The sequence below is a fragment of the Panthera uncia genome, chromosome F1, assembly GCF_023721935.1.
Source record: "Panthera uncia isolate 11264 chromosome F1, Puncia_PCG_1.0, whole genome shotgun sequence".
NCBI lineage: Eukaryota > Metazoa > Chordata > Mammalia > Carnivora > Felidae > Panthera > Panthera uncia.
Genome location: NC_064813.1, coordinates 8,878,819 through 8,896,455, shown reverse-complemented (window position 1 = coordinate 8,896,455; position 17,637 = coordinate 8,878,819). Strand labels below are relative to the sequence as shown.

Sequence of the window (17,637 nt, the reverse complement as noted above, 5' to 3'; positions counted from 1 at the left end):
AAACTACTTGTTTTCCCACTTTTCCCTTATAGTAAATGGCATCACTGACTGCTGTGCCTGAGAAGTAGCAGCAGTGGGATTGGGGGAAGAGGCAAGGGTGGGTAGAGGTTAAGAAGGATTTAAATGTGGGGTGCCTGGATGGCCTAGTCAGTTAAGCATCCAACTTCAGCTCAGGTCATGATCTTGCAGTTCATGAGTTCAAGCCCTGCATTGGGCTCTGTGCTGACAGCTCAAAGCCTGGAGCCTGCTTTAGATTGTGTCTCCCTTTCTACTCCTCCCCGCTTGCACTCTATGTCTCTCTCTCTTTCTCTCAAAAATAAATAAACATTTTTTAATTAAAAAAAAGAAGGATTCAAATGATAATCCAATGATAAACAAGTTTTAACTGTATTATTTATGATTTTGTCTTATTGGTTATCGATGATGTAGAGCTAATCATCAGTGGTGTAGATCAATCATCAAAGGAACTTTCTAGGGATACATACATTCTTATGTTGTTCACTCAATAGCAAAAATTCATTTTCATTGACTGTATAACTTAAAAAATCTATCAGCCAACTTCAGAAACAAGTAAATTGAACTATCTTATCCTCATTTAAGTGGAATATTCTGCCCCATTTAATAAACTAAGATAAATTATTTATTAAGTTAAACTTCATTCCTTTGAAATCCATAGAGTAAATCAACCATATGCAATTTTATTATAGTGTTTATTTTTTATTGGTAATTGAGTTACGTGAATGTCATATAAGTCAATTAGTTGAAAAACAGAAACACTGTGATATCAAGAAATGTCGAAATGTTTGAAAGGTGATTGTGAAAACGGACAAAACTCAGGACAAATTCTGGATTGTTGAAGACACAAATGTGGTACCCTGGTCACTACCAGGAAGATGAACTTCTGTATTTCTTATTCAAAGAACACAATGAGAAGAGCTCAAGAATTCTGTCTTCAGCTGCTGACCAATCTGTAAGAGGCTTGGAAACTCCCCAAGACCAGGACTGAGAGCCATCCCCTTCACCTCTGATCCTTGAATGCCTGATTCTGATTCTCTTTGATGGTGCCAGGCCCCAAAGGGATTGGTTGCATGATGTAGACTAAGGATTGAATTCACCATGACTGGACAAAAGCACTCTGAACACAGTGCTCCTTCATTGCCCGCTGAAACAAGTTCTGAATCCCATTTTTTTATGGCACATCACACCAGGATCACATATAATCCTAGAGTATCTTTATTTGTTCTATAATTTAATAGTACACCTATAAAATAATTACATTATACTTATAGCTTTTCTTCATTTATAAACAGACAAAAAAAATTAAATACAATTTGAGCCATTGTAAGGTAAACTTTGTACATACCCCCAGAAGGAGCTTCACACTGCAGCATATCATATTGCTTCCATTGCTACTCCCACAGTTGGGTTCAAAGAGTGTGTGCTCATGTTTGTATTCCGTGAGTTCATAGCTTAATCCTTCCCCTATCTACTTGGGTTCTGTGTTAATAAAATGACAGGGTTGGCTCTGTTGTCAGCCAGAGACTCCCATCCACCCCGACCCTACTCTACTCCATTGACCTCAGGTACAGTCACGTGGACTTCCTTCCTTCACAGCATTTCTGCTGTGGGTCCCGCACGGAGTCTGGCTTGAGGTTTTCCATTAAATGGAAAAATAAATTCTAAAGCTGGACACACTCTCCACTCTTTCTCTCTATCCCAAGGTTCCAGCCTTCAAGGATTTCTGTTGAGTTCTGCCTCCTGATTTAGGGCTGCGTATAACCATTTCTAAAACCAATACCCTCTTGTGCAACAGCACATTCTGCTCCGGTCTCATGGAGTTACAGAAGTGATAGAAATGAAACCCGCAGCGTAGAAGCAGGAGACGGATTCACCGTCATGCCACAACCTTGCTCTCCGGGTGAACACCTCCAGATCCCCCATCGCTGTCAAAGGTCAGGAAGCCTCAGTTCCCCGAGCAGCTTGTAGAGGGTCTCACAAACCTGGAAATGGGTTTTTCTGAGTGCCTTTGGCAGCAGCACTTGAGATTGAGTGCTCGGGGGAATTACCAATGAAAGGTCTTCAAAGTGTGCTGCTTCCCGCCAATGGCATCTAATTCACATTTACAGATTCCATAAACGTTACTCACAGGGAAGTCTTTGCGGGGCAATCTAGCAAAGGGACTCGATGTAAGTATAAGTTTTCAGGATGATAAATTATGTCAACTTTCTTATGCCAAGAGTGCACAACATGAAAACCTCAATGATTCATAAAAATGAAAAATGAGTTGGTCATCTTTTTGTTTTTTCAAAAATTCCACTCTTTGAAAAGGAAGCTTCTGTAGGATAGTTTAACTAGCTTTCCGTTCTATATATTTTATTTTTTATTTCCTCCCACACCACAAAGTGAATGGACTCCTTATACTTTTAAATATTTCTTTTACCAGGAAATATCTTTTGTTTAGTGCCATGGCAGTAAAATAGTATAACTTCTCACACCGCATGTGCATATTAAATATCATAGGGCTTTTAAGTTCCCCCTTAATGACTTCCCAGTGAGTCCCCTCCCTACACCCTTCCATCCCAATCCGCTTCCTATATTGTGCTGCAATGCTTTAGGACCTTCAGTGAAATATTATTCATTGTCAAATCACAATGTAAAATCACCTGGCGTCTCCCTGCCCAATCTAAGAATAGGTGCATGACAATGAACTGCTGACTAGGCATTATTTCTGAGTGAAACACCTTGTTGTGGGCCTGACTCAGAATAGTGCTGCAAAGCCAGAGTCCAAACACGTGAAACAATACATGGATAGGTCTATAGTGCTTTTTAACAGCTCTTTACAATACAGGTCAATTACAAAACCAGCGTTAATATGGAGACCTTTGTGTGTAATAATATTCTAATTGCAGCAATAATAGCATGCACATCAGGGTTCATCTGAGTCCACAGATGGGGGGGGGGAAGTGAGGAAGAGGTGGTGGGGGCCGGGGGTAGGGGAGAGTGTGGCCTGCTGAGCAAGGTCCCCAGGGAAGCCCATTTCATGATCCCAGTGGCTCAAGTGGTCTTCTCAGTATTGGGGTTTTAGAAGAACCTCCCTGTGTCCGGACATTGTCCAGAACCGCATCACAGCAGCGCGAGGGCAGCCCTCCCTTCCCAAGGGAACCTCTCAGCTGGAGGGCCCTGGCCCAGCGGGAGAGGCGTGAGGGCCGCATCCTTCACTTCCTGGGAAGGGGGAGCTGGAGTGTAGGGTGAGGCCAGGGAAAGACTCGCTTTTCCACATGGTGGAAACATCAATGCCGGATTGGCAGGGCAGCCCGGGAAAGGCCCTCTCCGGCCGCTGACTGGTGGCTGGTGGGTTTCCAGCCACGTCCCTCGGGCCTTGAAACGCAGCCCGTTTGGGACGCATAGGAGAGGCCCGCGGTCGGTCAGGAACACATCGCAGCGAAGCTCCGCTTGTGGCCCGCGCGTGTGACGAGGGCGCCGTGGGCCCCAGGAAACGTGCTTGCTGCGGAAGGGGCCACCGGGCAGCGCGTGCGTGGGCTCAGAGGACGGGGACGCAGGCGGCGGCGGCCCAGCCAACTGGCGCGCGGGGCGAGCTGCGTCCCGCCGCAGGTGCTCACTGCTTGTCCGAGTCGCTCAGGTTCACCGACATGCACCGACACTGCTTCACCTTCTGGATCTTTTTGAGTCGGAAGGGAGGGTCCAGCCCGGGACATTCGAGCTCCACCAGGACCGAGGTGACGCGCTGGGGCTTGCAGAAGGCGCACGACTGGAAGGACTCCTCCTCCTTGCGGACGTGGCGCGGGATGTAGAAGGAGTTGCACTGACCGTAGCAGAAGCGGTTGAGGATCGTGCGGCTGCGGCAGCCCTCCTCGCTCACCGTCTGCCGCAGCGGCTGCGTCTTGCACCAGTCACTCTTGAGGTACTTGCGCTCGGTGACCACCAGGGCCTCCTGGCTGGAGGCCAACACCTCCTTGATCTGGTGCTGCCATCTCTCCGAGTGGTTGCTGCTGCCGTCCTTGTAGGGCGAGGGGATGGCGCCCGCCGGCCGGTTCTTCCGGGCCTCCGCCGCCTTCACCAGCACGGCCACCAGGCACAAGGACAGGGAGAGCTTCCAGAACATCCTGCAACGAGAGAAGAGTTAGAGGGGGCGTCTGTGGCGGGTGCAGGCGGGCAGCCGGTCTTCGTGGTTTCATTAAGAAGGGCTGCAGTCAGGTGGGGCCGCTGGAGGGGAGAGTGCAAGGACGCTGTCCTAAATACTGCCCCGCAGGCAAGACGGGGGCGAGACAGTGCCAGGACAGTTAGAACACGAACACACGTTGGACAACTACAGAAGAATTAAAAAGCAAATGTTGTCAAAAATAGCCCAAGCCAGTTTGCTGGAGTGCCGGTGATAGTCAATAAATGTCACTGCATTTTCACTTAGTACTTGCGCAGTGCTACCCTATGCGCATCACGCGTCTACCTCATTTGATTCTCAAAACAGTAGATTGGAGGTGGCATATATTAGCCCTACTTTGTAATGGAGGAAATTGAGGCCCATAGACATTGAGTAATTTGCCCAACGCCACACAATGACTAAGAATGTCCCAGGATTTCGAGCCAGGCATCTGCCTCCAGAGCCACCGAAAGTAACCGCTAGACATGGATATATGATCAAGAAAATTAACAAAAAGGAAAGGAAAGGTGGGTATGGTTCCACAAGTTTCTTAACAATGAGTACTTGGGGGGGGGGGGAGGCGCCTGGGTGGCTCAGTCGGTTAAGCGTCAGTCTTCCTCTCAGGTCATGCGCTCACAGTTCGTGAGTTCAAGCCCCCTTCCGGCTCTGTGCTGACAGTTCAGAGCCTGGAGCCTGCCTGGGATCCCGTGTCCCCATCTTTCTGCCCCTCTCCAGCTTGTGCTCTCCCCAAAATTAATATTAAATAAATAAATAAATGAGTACTAAACTTAGGAATGGCCACAGATTAGGAAAAGCAGTATTTACACCTCTGTTAATTGCTATGAATAAAAAATCACATTTAACATCTGCACGAAGATAGCCACGTTAATTCAAGCGAGCCACGAGTTAGTTTCTTATAGTGGAAACCACTTCCCAGTTGTGAATTAAGAAACGAAGGCTGTATTAAAACTGCCTTAGACAATGCAAGAGATTGTATCTCCCGTCTGCATATTAGGGCCTGGTGACACAAGTGTGCAGGGATGGGAGCTGGAAGAAAACTTCCTTTGAAACATGTTTTGTAGAAAGCAAACTGATGTCTCTGAAGTTTAATTCGCAGTTTCCATTGTAATGTTTACATTAATACCCTCAAGGGACAGCAGTGCCTCTCAGTAGAGATGATTCTTACATCCTGACACCTGTAATTCCTTCTTTACCCTTGTCATCCTCACCATCATAGTCACATGTGTTCATTGCCTCGCTGGGTATTTTAGCATTTGTAGAACTGCATGAGACTCTCATCCTTTCTTTTTTTAATTTTTTTTTTTTTTTTTTGAGAAAAAGAGGGAAAGAGCATGAAAGGGGGGGGGTGAGAGAGAGAGGGAGACACAGAATCGGAAGCAGGCTCCAGGCTCCGAGCCATCAGCCCAGAGCCTGACGCGGGGCTCGAACTCACGGACCGCGAGATCGTGACCTGAGCCGAAGTCGGCCGCCCAACCGACTGAGCCACCCAGGCGCCCCGAGACTCTCATCCCTTTAACACGTACACCCTTTTAACATGTACAAAATGGCATGTAGTTATATGTATATAAAAATTATATAGTTGTAGAGTATATACTAATTACATAACAGGCATAAACATCATGGCTAAAATTTATAGTAAGTATATTAACTCTCTGAAGTATTATCAATGTCTTAAATATATTTCTGCTAATAATAATAGTTCGTATTTATTGGTGCTCAAAACCTATCACTCTTAGGGCGCCTAGGTGGCTCAGGTCATGATCTCAGGGTTCGTGAGTTGGAGCCCCGCATTGCGCTTTCCACTGTCAGCACAGAGGACAGTCCACTTCGGTTCCCGTCTCCTTTGCTCTCTACCCCTCCTCTGCTCTTTTGGGCTCTCTCTGCCTCTCCCTCAAAAATAAATAAACATTAAAAAAAAAAAACATTGCTCTTACATTTTCCTTTCATGTATAAGCATATTTAATCATCAAAATTCTACGAAATAGCTATTATTATTTCTCCCATTTTATAGATGATGAAACTGAGGCATTGAGAGGCTTCACAACTTATCAAGATCACATGGCCAGTATGTGAAGTATTTGAATCCTGGCTCCAGGCATGCTAGCTCCAGGTGAGTATACCTATCTCATTGTTAAAAATATTGGTGTTAAAATATCTATGCTAAAATATTTCTTTCTGTCATTGTTATTAGTCTAAGTGTAAGCCACAAGAGGCTTTTGCAAATCGTCTAGCAGAGAATTCCTTCATTCATCAAGTTTTGTTGAGTATTTATTCTGGAATAAACTTTAATAAGCCTTGTGAATTCCAGCACCTCCCACAGAGACAGAGCTAAAATTCTTCCAGTGTCAGATGAGCCCTGACAAGATCTGCTGTCCCCATCGTTACCTCATGGGCCTCGTCACCTACACTGTCCCCCTTGCTCATTCTGCTCCAGCAACACTCGCCACCTTTCTGTTTCCAGAACATGTGTGGCATTTTTTCTGCTCTAAAGCCTTATGTTTGCCTTTCTCCCAGATATCTGCATGGCCTTCTTCTACAGTCTTCAAGTCTTTGCTCAATTATCGCCTCCCCAGTGAGGCCTTAATAGGTAACTTCACCATAACCCTGGCATTCATTGTCTCCTTCTTCCCTGCCTTGGTTTTCTCCGTGGCACTTAGCATCCTATAGAATTGAATAATCTTACTGATTTTTGCATTGTCTGACTTTTCCAACTCGATTTAAGGTCCAAGAAGGAAGGACCGCCTATTTTCCATTATTATATGTCTTGCATTCAGAACAATGCCTGGTACATTATAGGTGCTCAATAAATATGTGCTGAAGGAACCATGAATGCCATGCATTTCATTGCCTTCAATGAGCTTGCAATTTCTTTTTTTTACATTTTTTTTAACGTTTATTTATTTTTGAGACAGAGAGAGACAGAGCTTGAACGGGGGACGGGCGGAGAGGGAGAGGGAGGCACAGAATCGGAAGCAGGCTCCAGGCTCTGAGCCATCAGCCCAGATCCCGACGCGGGGCTCGAATTCACGGACCGCAAGATCGTGACCTGAGCTGAAGTCAGACGCTTAACCGACTGAGCCACCCAGGCGCCCCTGAGCTTGCAATTTAGAAGTTAGAGAAAGGCATGCAGTTGACGGTGCTATAGTTTTAGAGACACAATGGCGTAGGTTTCTATGGTGGTGATCCTGGGACGGAGAACATCTGAATCACCGGGATGTTTTAGAATGTAGATTCCTCACCTCCACCCCAAAACATTCTGAATCAGTAGAGTTGAGGTGGAGTTTGAGATCTGTATTTTAAAAAAATGCTTTGGGTGATTTCCATTGGCACCAGTGCCCCCAGGGCGTAGGGGCACAAGGAAAGAGCATCAGTTCCTCCTGGAGAGGGAGCAGGAGATGCCCAGGAAGTAACAGGTAAATGGGTGGCTTAAATTCCAAATAACGTTCTCCCAGGCAGTGACACTGACAAGAGTGCAGAGGTAGATAAATGTAATGACAAGAGGCAAGGGAAGTAAAAACACTTAGAGCAGTCCGGGGAAAAAGGGAAAGATTTTCTTTTTTTGTAAAAACATTTTGTGCAATGCAATTACTGAAATTATGAGGCCGAATTTTTAAAGGACTTTCCTCATGCCTCCTTAGTTCCAGCACGAATTGTCATATTAAAATGGCCATGCTTCTAGCAGACTCATGGCAAGCAATTGAGTATTGGACTCATTCAACTTACACAGCTTATTATATTTGCAGAATGATTTGTGATCTCAATAGTCTCTTAAAAAGAAAGTATGTTGGTTCCATTTTAATAACTTCCAAAATTATTAACATTCTGAGTAAACACAACCAAAAGTTTGTAAGTCCCAGCCAGGAAAGATTTACAGAGTCACCCTGGTCCTCCATACCTAGTTCCAGGAACAGCTTCACATGCATCTCTGATAGGCTAAAAAAATGCATGCTTTCACTCAACAGGTCCTAGCTGTTGTCAGGGAGAACAGAACTAAAACATGTTCTGATCAATTTGGGGCAAAACCCCTTAGAGTCACAGTATTAGATGTGATGACTAACAACATGCATTCTTTGAACACTTGGAAACATTTTCAAAACATCTGGCAATCACCCTTAGAAGTTATGCCTCATAAGAACCTAAGAAGAAAAGCAAATCTCCCATTCTCAAGACCAAGAAAAGAGGCTGATGATAGCTAGGTGACTGGGATCAGCCCAAGCTCCTCTCTTTCCTTTCCTCCATCTCATATCTTTATACTCCTTCACACATAGCAACAGGAAGGTTGTCAAGGATCTGGAACCTCAGTGTCAGGACAGGTAAGTAGGCAAGAGGTATTTGCTGCAGCGACTGTTAGGCTGTATCCTCTTCACTTCAAGGGTTCAAGGGCACACTAAAGGCTCTGAGCCAGGTTTTGCTCATGGCAGATACTACAGTGGCCCTGAAGTGTGTGGGGTTCCTCAGGAGAGAACAGGCATGCCTCTTTCTTCAGTTCACTGTTTCACACACACTTGCACACACATGTCGGTGGCCCCACCAGGACCTGAATTTAGCACTGCAGAGTCCAGCTTTGCCTTGGAGCACTTTGCTACTCAGAGAAATGCATACAATTTGCATTTCGTTGTTTGCATCGAACATCTTTCATCTTACCCTCACATCTTGTGTTTGGCTTGTCTCAGAAGAAACTCGTAAATAAATCTTGTTTGTTTTATTAACCATCCTTGTGGCCTGACAAAGTTATAAATTTGCAAGGGGTGCCAGGACCATAAATGTTGATATGCTAAGCAGCGGGGTTGGTCAAAGTAGGCTGTGGGGAGAGAGAGATAGCAAAAGCACTTTCTTCTTCTTTTTTTTATTTTTACTTTTTAAAAATATTTTTTTAACGTTTATTTATTATTGAGAGGCAGAGAGACACAGAGTATGAGCAGGGGAGGGGCCGAGAGATGGAGACACACAGAATCTGAAGCAGGCTTCAGGCTCTGAGCTGTCAGCACAGAGCCTGACGCTGGGCTCGAACTCACAAACCTCAAGATCATGACCTGAGCTGAAGTTGGACATTTAACCGACTGAGTCACCCAGGCGTCCCAGAAGCACTTTCTTCTTAAGTAACACCCCCAGGGCCTGGCCTTTGTTGATATCAGAACAGGGGCTACACAGACCAGGGTAGTATGTAGGCAGCTAAAGAACAACTGGCCCCTTCTGTCAACCTTTCCTAGAAGTGTCCAGGGGTTCTACAATAGGAGCTTGAGCAATAATGCTTCCTAATTTCTAGGAAAGGCCGTGGCAGTGCTGAATCCTCCCTGCCAAAAGGTGTATGTAAGTGACCAGAGGCCAAGGGTTCAGTTAAGCTGATTAACTCACTCCCAGAGTGACCTTCTTGAGTTTTAGAGGTCGAGTCAAGACAGTACAGAGCTGTGCATTAGTGGAAGGTAGGATGCGGCCCGAACGTTTTCTGTGACCTGAGAATTCTAGGATATCCTTGGAAGGTTGAAGGGAAGCACCCAAGGCTGAATATCAGCACACACATCTGAGACAAAGTTGCTCCCATGGCCCAAGTGAAAACAGAATCCAAATCAAACAGGAAACTCCAAACAAAACCCCCAACAGGGTTAGCATTTAGAGATTATCTTTGTGAGTGTTACTACTAGCACCTCAGCAGCCAAATGTACTTCATCTCGACATGGCTTCTTGGGCTGGGAGGCTGTGCTTGAGCTCTCCAACTGGTGGTGGATATTCCTTGGCTCAGGCCTCCTCCTCCTAGCCTAGACCGTTGTCTGCTAAAACCACTTACTTTCAGCCACCGTAATCTGCCGCTCACTATGGCCCGTGGGCCTACCCCAACCTGAGGTCTGTTTTTGTAAACAAGGTCACGTTGAATACACCCATGCCTATTAGCTACATTTTCTTTATGGCTGCTTTTGTGTCACAAGAACAGAGTGAGCAGTGGGAACAGAGATGGAAGAGCCCACCAGTCCAAAATATTTACTGCCTGGCCTTTCACAGAAAAGTTTTGCCAAATCCTGTTCCAAACGTTTTCTCTCCCAATTCAGCCATTGCTTTCTTTTTATCTTTGTTCTCTTTTGCTAGAAAAGTAGCTCCGAATTTTAAAATTTCTAACTATGAAATATTTCAAACATAGGGCAAGCTAGAACATATAATAAACTCTCTCTACCCACCACCAAGGTTAAAACAATAATATTTCCCATCTTTATTTTGCTATCGCTTTCAATTTTGAAAGAAATAAAGCAATATGGGTGATACCGAAGTGTTGTCCTCCTATCCTTCTACACTCATTGAAATGACCAGCATCCTAAAGTTGGTTATATCATTCCTAGTAATATGTTTACGGGTTATGTTTTGTGTATGAGGGCATGTTTTTGTGCACGTTTGACCTTCACATATCAAGTATATATATATATGTACTTCACATATATATAGCTATACTCTTCTTGAGCAACTTTATTTTATTTTAATTTTTAAAAATTTCTGAGCAACTTTTAAATTCAACAATAGGTGTTTGAGATTTTACACATGTAGACGTTTTTAGGAGGACTCTATTCACCTCCACTGCTGAATCTTAAATAACATTGATAAATTCACCTTATTGAAGGACAATGAGGTTGCTTCTATTTTGTCAGTATGACCAACAATGCTGCACTGAACAGTTTTGTGTGTATTTATTTGTGCCCACCTGTCACAGTTTTTCTAGAGGAGACACTGAGAAGTGGAGATCCTGGGTCATGGGATATGTACAACTTGAGCTTGACTAAGTTTTGCTAAGTTACTTTTCAAGTGCTGATACCAGTATTCTCTCCCCTGAGTAATATGTGAGTCCCTGCTCCTACACAGACTTGCTAACACCTGGTGCTAACGATTTATTTCCTTTTGCCTATCTGAAAAATTTGAAATGATGTCTTATTATTATTTTAAGTTGCATTCTTCCAATTATAAGGGAGTTGATCACCGAGCTCAAATACTTTAGTTGTACACTGAAAGGGAGTGATTGCAACTTGTTCTAAGTAAGGAGGAAAATTAAAATTTTAGGAAAGGAAAAATAAGAAGTAGTAACTATAAATCTTCTTCTTTTAAATTTTTATTTTTTATTTATTTTTATTTTTTTAATATGAAACTTATTGTCAAATAAACCTGAACTGTCATGAGAAGAATAGGAAGTGGCTTAGGATTTCAAAGCAGAATGATCAGGGAAACCCACATGACTCAGAAGTTTGAAATCCAGGGGCACCTGGGTGGCTTTTTCAGTTAAGCGTCAAACTTTGGCTCAACAGTCCGTGAGTTCGAGTCCTGCATCGGGTTCTGTGCTGACAGCTCAGAGCCTGGAGCCTGCTTCAGATTCTGTGTCTCTCTCTATCTCTGCCCCTCTCTCACTTACGCTCTGTCACTTTCTCTCTCAAAAATAAATAAAGGTTAAAAAATCTTAAAAAAAAAAAGTTTCAAATCCAAATGGATCATTTACTTTTCCAAGTGAAAGTGCCTGAATGGAACACTGACTATCATTTTGTTCCAGGAGAAGTTTAATTTCATCTGGAGAAATTATATTATGTTTTTAAAAAAAGTTTTCAACCAAAGAAGAAATGATACTATCATTACTTACTTTGACTTCTGGATAGCAAGTGTATCATTTAGGAATTTGTGATCAGGGTTCTTAATCTTTGAAAAAATTGTTGGGATGAACTCAGTCTGGGAAATGTAACACTGAGGCAAGATGGCAGCAAAGCGTTAAGTTAAATAAGAAAACGGATGGGAAAGCTCTTTGAAAGCTGTAAGCTTATCCACACATGGTTGCTTTTCTCTAGAGCAGAGTCACTTGGGGATGGGAGTGAGAACATGGTTTCTGGGCCTGAGGCTGCCCATCTCATGACCTTATGTGACTCACTCCTAAGCGTCTCTGGGTTCTCCCCTGTAAAATGGTGTTAATGGCACTTGCCACCCCCCGTTTCATGTTTCTGTTATGAGGAATGTGGAACTGAGATCCAGTCATAGTCCAAGAACTCTCTGAACGAAAAGGACCATGAGTTTTATTTGAAAGGAAGGAAGAAATTATGAGCAATCTATTAAAGATTTTATAGCCAGTGACATTATTCTCTGCAGCCGTTAAGCAGAACCTTCATCGTCATCATCATCATCATCATAGTTGTTATTATTATTATTATTATCATTTTCAGATGAAGATTTCAGGCTGTGGTTCAAGGAATCCGTCATACTTCAGTAATTCTGCACTCCTCAAGCCCTTGTGGGACAGCCTTGTGTGTTCAGGATGAGCTTCTAGAACAACAGGCTTCCACGTCTTCGACAGCAGAGTAAAGATTTTGCATCAGCGTACACATAAAAACAGAGTGGCCTGTCCAAAATGCTTTGAGCAAAATAAAAAGCATGTCGCCCAAGCACCCCATCAACTTTTCTTGTTCACTCTCTAATTCCAGCTACTTTGCTTCACTTGTAGTGTGACAGTGCATAACAGTGGGACATAGCATATACCGAAGCCTCACGAAACTGTGTACCCCCTGCTCACTTCCTCTGGAATTCACGACAAGAGTCTTTTTATTCTTTCTCTTTAGTCTTTTGATGTGTTTTACTGATTTTTCTCTCTCTGGCTTCCTCTTAGAGGTTAGTGTTCCCCAAGGGTTTTTCCTGTTTTCTCTTTCCTCACATTCCTACTAAGAATTTCATCTGTGCCCATTTCAGCCACCAGCTGCTATCTGCTTATGATTCCCAGACTCCACCAAATATTCCCTGGATGCTCTGTAGGCACCTCAAATTTTATGTGTTCCAAATATCATCCTATTTTCTCACTCATCTCTTCGCAAAGTTACTATCTCAGTGAAGAGCACAGCACTTATCCTTTCAGCCAGGCCAGAGAGATGAGAGTTAGGGCAGGCTCTCGTTGATTTACCGCCTGAGAGCCAGAGGCACGATGCTGTTCAGGTGCTGGAGCCCAGGTTCTTCATGGATGCTGCCACATACCATGGAGCACAGAGTTGATAGGTCTAAGTCAATGAGTAACAAAATGTGAGAAACAACCCCCTGGCAAAGAGTTTTACTCCCCAGGAAAAAGAGACATGCTGGAAGAACTTATTCTGGTCTGGGTTGTGGTGACACAAGGATCTGATAACCGATGCTTCGGCAGCCACCATGAAGATACAGCATGGGGTGAACGTCAAACCTTTGCCATATAAAGCACAAAATGGAAAGCTGCTGGATTCTTGATTATGTTGGAAAGCCATTGAATTAATTATCCCTAGAGCTGCTTATCTGGACTTCGATGTTGTTAGTTAATAAACTCTTTAGTATTTAAATCACTTTTATTTGGGTATGGAGAGTATCCTATCTTCTCCCATATTAAATCCATTAATAAGACCTTATTGTCTTTCTTGCCTCACTGCTAAACCTTGCTGTTACCACCTTGGTCTGGGTGCTCATCACCTGAATATTACACCAGTCTCCTCACTGGCCTCCTGCCTTCACACTCACATATACCTTCCAGAATCCTATCAGAATGAACATCCTAACATGAAGATCTGTCTATCCCTTTCAGTTAAACCCTTTTCAGATTTCCCATCATGTGCAAATTCAAAGTCTTTGGCACAGTGTATACAACTTCTGTGATCTCTGTCTCCTCCAGTCTTATCACATTATCCCCTCACAATATGGCCTTATGCTTGAAACACACAAAACTCTGTGTCCTACCACATGCAAGGCTGTTTTCCACCTGCAAACATTTGCACAGTTATTTCTTTTGTTTCTCTGACCACCACTGGGCATTTAAGTTTCATTCAAATGCCACTTCCTTTGTGACACCATCTGTGTTTCCTGTATTCTTCATTTCTGCCACCATCATACCTGTCTCATTACAACCACAGGGCACTGGATGGCTATTTGCTGCACACTTTCCCTCACTAGAGTGTACGTTATTGGAAGATAAGATATTTAATCTTTGTTTCCATACTGACTTGTGGTGGGTCTGCAGAATAGTTTTAAATGCCTATTTATGTATGAATGAATGAAAGATTGAATGCTTTTGTAGGTTTTAGCTACACTGGTATAGATGTGAATGTTTTTATTTTGATTTTTTTTGGTGTATTTATTTTGAAAAAGAGAGAAAGGGTGGGGGGTGCAGAGACACAGAGGGAGAGAGAGAATTCCAAGCAGGTTCCACACTGTCAGCTTAGAGCTCGATGTGGTACTCAGTCTCACCATCCATGGGATCAGGACCTGAGCCCAAACCAAGAGTTGGATGTTCAACCAACTGAGCCACCGACGTGTCCTTATTTTTTAAAAAATGTTTAATGTTTATTCATTTTTTGAGAGAGAGTGAGACAAATACAAAGAACAAGTTTGGGAGGGGCAGAGAGAGAGGGAGACACAGAATCTGAAGCAGGCTCCGGGCTCTGAGCTGTCAGCATGGAACCTGACGTGGGGCTCAAACTCAAGAACTACAAGATCATTACCTGAGCCGAAGTCAGATGCTTAACCGACTGAGCCACCCAGGTGCCCCAAGGTGCCCCTATTTTCAAAAACTATAAAGAAGAACTTGAAACTGGGTTAACTTTTCAGTAGTAATGATCCTTTTTATGCAAGACTCTAATCATGATGATTTAATGCATATTAGGCTATCAAAATCAGAAGTCAACATAACTTTTTAAAGTAGAATAATTTTTTTTTTTACAATCTAATAAACTGTTGCTTACATTTCAGTAGTTATATTTTTTTGGGTCCTTATTCTCTTTTTATTTCAAGCTGTTGCCCACTTCTTTTTGTATTTTCTGCCACTGACCTAATGTTTTTGGCATCTCTCATCTTCCAACTGGCAGAAGTACAGTCCTGGGGGTTACAGAAAGTCTTTCCAAGAGGTATGTGTTCAAGGGTGGCTTTGAAGGAAGCAATTTTCAAATTCTCAACCTCCATTTGTTCCTTCTCTTCTCAGAGATCTGCCCTAGAAGTTGTCTTTACACTGAAAGTGTCTGCAATGGGACAGGCAAGTCTGCTGCTTCCTGCCTCTATCAGTGTCCCTTCCCCCACGTGACAAAAGGAAATGACAGCTTTCATCCACCCTGCTTCTACTGTGTTGTATTGCTTGGGGTATAACAAAGATTCCAGGGTACAAAGTGAAAAGACAATTCTAAATATTGGTACTCTCACTAAAAAGTAAAAGTCATTTTCATAGATCCTTTTCCATGTCAGATTGTTTTCAATAATTTGCTTTAAATCAACCCTGAAGGAAGACCTAAATTGTTGGGTGATCTGTCACCAAAAATAATTTTTTGCTGAAATGGTATTTTACATGTAAATAAGTTTGAAAGGTTTTAAGAAATTGAGACATTGTTATTAGAAAACACATTTCTATTACAACCTTTTCTTGTGAACATATTTCTTTAGCATAAATTGTACACATAATATAACCATACACATACATACACACACACACACTATATGGTAGAAATTTTCTGCTGATTTGCTGAATCTTGTTTCTTCCTGGCAATAACTAGTATTTATTCATGAAATTATAAATAACAGTAGTAAGTCTCCATGTATGGGGCATCTTTTTAACAGAGGTAAGTAATTAAAATTTACCTTTTTGTATTTAATAATTTGTTTACTAATTTGTGACTTATTATGCTATTTTGATCAAATACTATTCTATACTCTAATGAGTAAACAATCAGCAGGAAATATTTAAATACTTAAAGCTTACAACAAGAGAATTAAAATTTGCATATATACCTTTTGGTCACAGAAAAAGAAGGACAATGTGAAAAGAAAAGACTTTTAAACATAAAGCGTGTTATAACAGGATAAATTCTATGGGGAAAACTAGAAAGACATATGAATTCAAGGAAAAATGATGTCATTTGCTCAGGGGTAGAGCAAGACGTGAAGTGGGCTGCAGGTGGAACTCTGGGGTATAAGCTTTTCCAGACACTGAGGAGAGGAAACCTACAAAGGAGGCAGAGGAAGGGTAGAGCTAGGCTTTAAGAAGTCAGATGAGAGAAGATTGAGAAGTGTTCACTGGATCGATGTTTCATCAGTCTTGGCTGGAGGAGTTTTAGAGACTTGATAGGGTGGGAGCAAGATTGCAGTGAGGATAATAGGTAATAGATTCTGGTTTCTGTACATTGAAATGTTGTTGGTAAGCAGTAATTCATCTAACCGTCCAAATATTTAACAGTGTACTCCAAATGGAGTAAAAGGACCAACTGGGAAAGACAGAAATTACTTTCTGAACCACATCAGCAACCCAACCAATATCACCTGAAAAGCTGAACAAAATGAGGCAAGTGCCAAGCTGATGCCTGTGATTGAGGTTCCTGGTACTTTTCCTAAGGTTTCCTTGATGTTCAGATAATCTTCTCCCCAAACACCTAAGCTGCTAGTCCTCTTCAATGGAAGACTCCATCAGAATATATATCAAGTCTGTTTTGATCACTACCATATCTCTGGAACTCAGCATGGGTCCTGGCATATAGAAAATGACCAATAAATATTTATTGACTAAATGAACAAATATGTAATATTTTAGAGAAATTATAGATGTCATAATTGCTAATATTCAAACAGTCATAATACAACTGATATTTGAGAAAGAAGAAAGCCTGAGAGATTAGGAATCAGTCCTTTGCCTTTTATTTAGGAAATAGAGTAACTTTAAGTGTACCATTCAGGCAGCAAATATTTACTGAGTGCACATGTGCTCATGATATGTTTGGTGTGCATTCTGCTTTTTATAACTCTCTGTTTAGATCTTTTCTTGGATCACCCTAATTATAAATAATGTAAATAAAAAGACTTCTACTCAACTTTTGAAGTAATTCTAGAGAATGTTTCTCGTTAACGTCAAATAAAGCCAGTTATACCTTACGTCAAGCTTATCGAATCTTTTCTAGTGTATTGTTTCCAAACACAAGTATTGGCACATATTTCTATAGAGCAAGTTCTATTAACAATATCTACTATTTGCATTCAATACAGATTCAATATAAGACTCTCTTTCTTTAATAAGTGGTCCTCAGACTTCACTATAAATGAGACACACTTGGGAACTTGTTAAAAATGCAGATCCCAGGACCTCATACTGAAGGAGTTCTGATTCTCAAGATTTGGGCTGGAATCTGAGAAATAGCATTTGTAATAAGCATTCCATATTCTGAAAAACACAGCCTAAGTTATTTGTCTAAAATATAATTATCTAGGTTCTGGTCCATTGCCCAGGGCAAACTTCGTTAATTATATCTTCATTAATAAGGACTAGAGACTAATCCAGTGATATGGAGCAATCAGTGTTAAAGTTAATTGAAATTCAGATCTAACATCTCTTCATTCTGTGAGCAATTTCCCCATGTTTAGAATAGAGGATTTCTTTAATGGTTTGTGACAGGAAGATGTGAGGGAGACGATTTGCAAGTATTGTGCTGTATGTTTCCATTTAGGATGCCTTTCTCTCACGCCTG

At 42.2% G+C, this 17,637-nt stretch overlaps 1 protein-coding gene across 2 annotated transcripts in view; it reads right to left on the bottom strand.

The window, feature by feature from the left end:
- Positions 1–1,210: 1,210 nt before the first annotated feature.
- The window catches only part of GREM2 (gremlin 2, DAN family BMP antagonist), a 108,516-nt gene continuing 92,089 nt past the window's right edge, over positions 1,211–17,637 (bottom strand). For both annotated transcript variants that reach the window (XM_049635139.1, XM_049635140.1), the window contains one exon: positions 1,211–4,124. In XM_049635139.1, the coding sequence (XP_049491096.1) occupies positions 3,617–4,124 (508 nt within the window). In that variant the 3' untranslated portion in view covers positions 1,211–3,616. The remainder of the gene's footprint in view (positions 4,125–17,637) is intronic.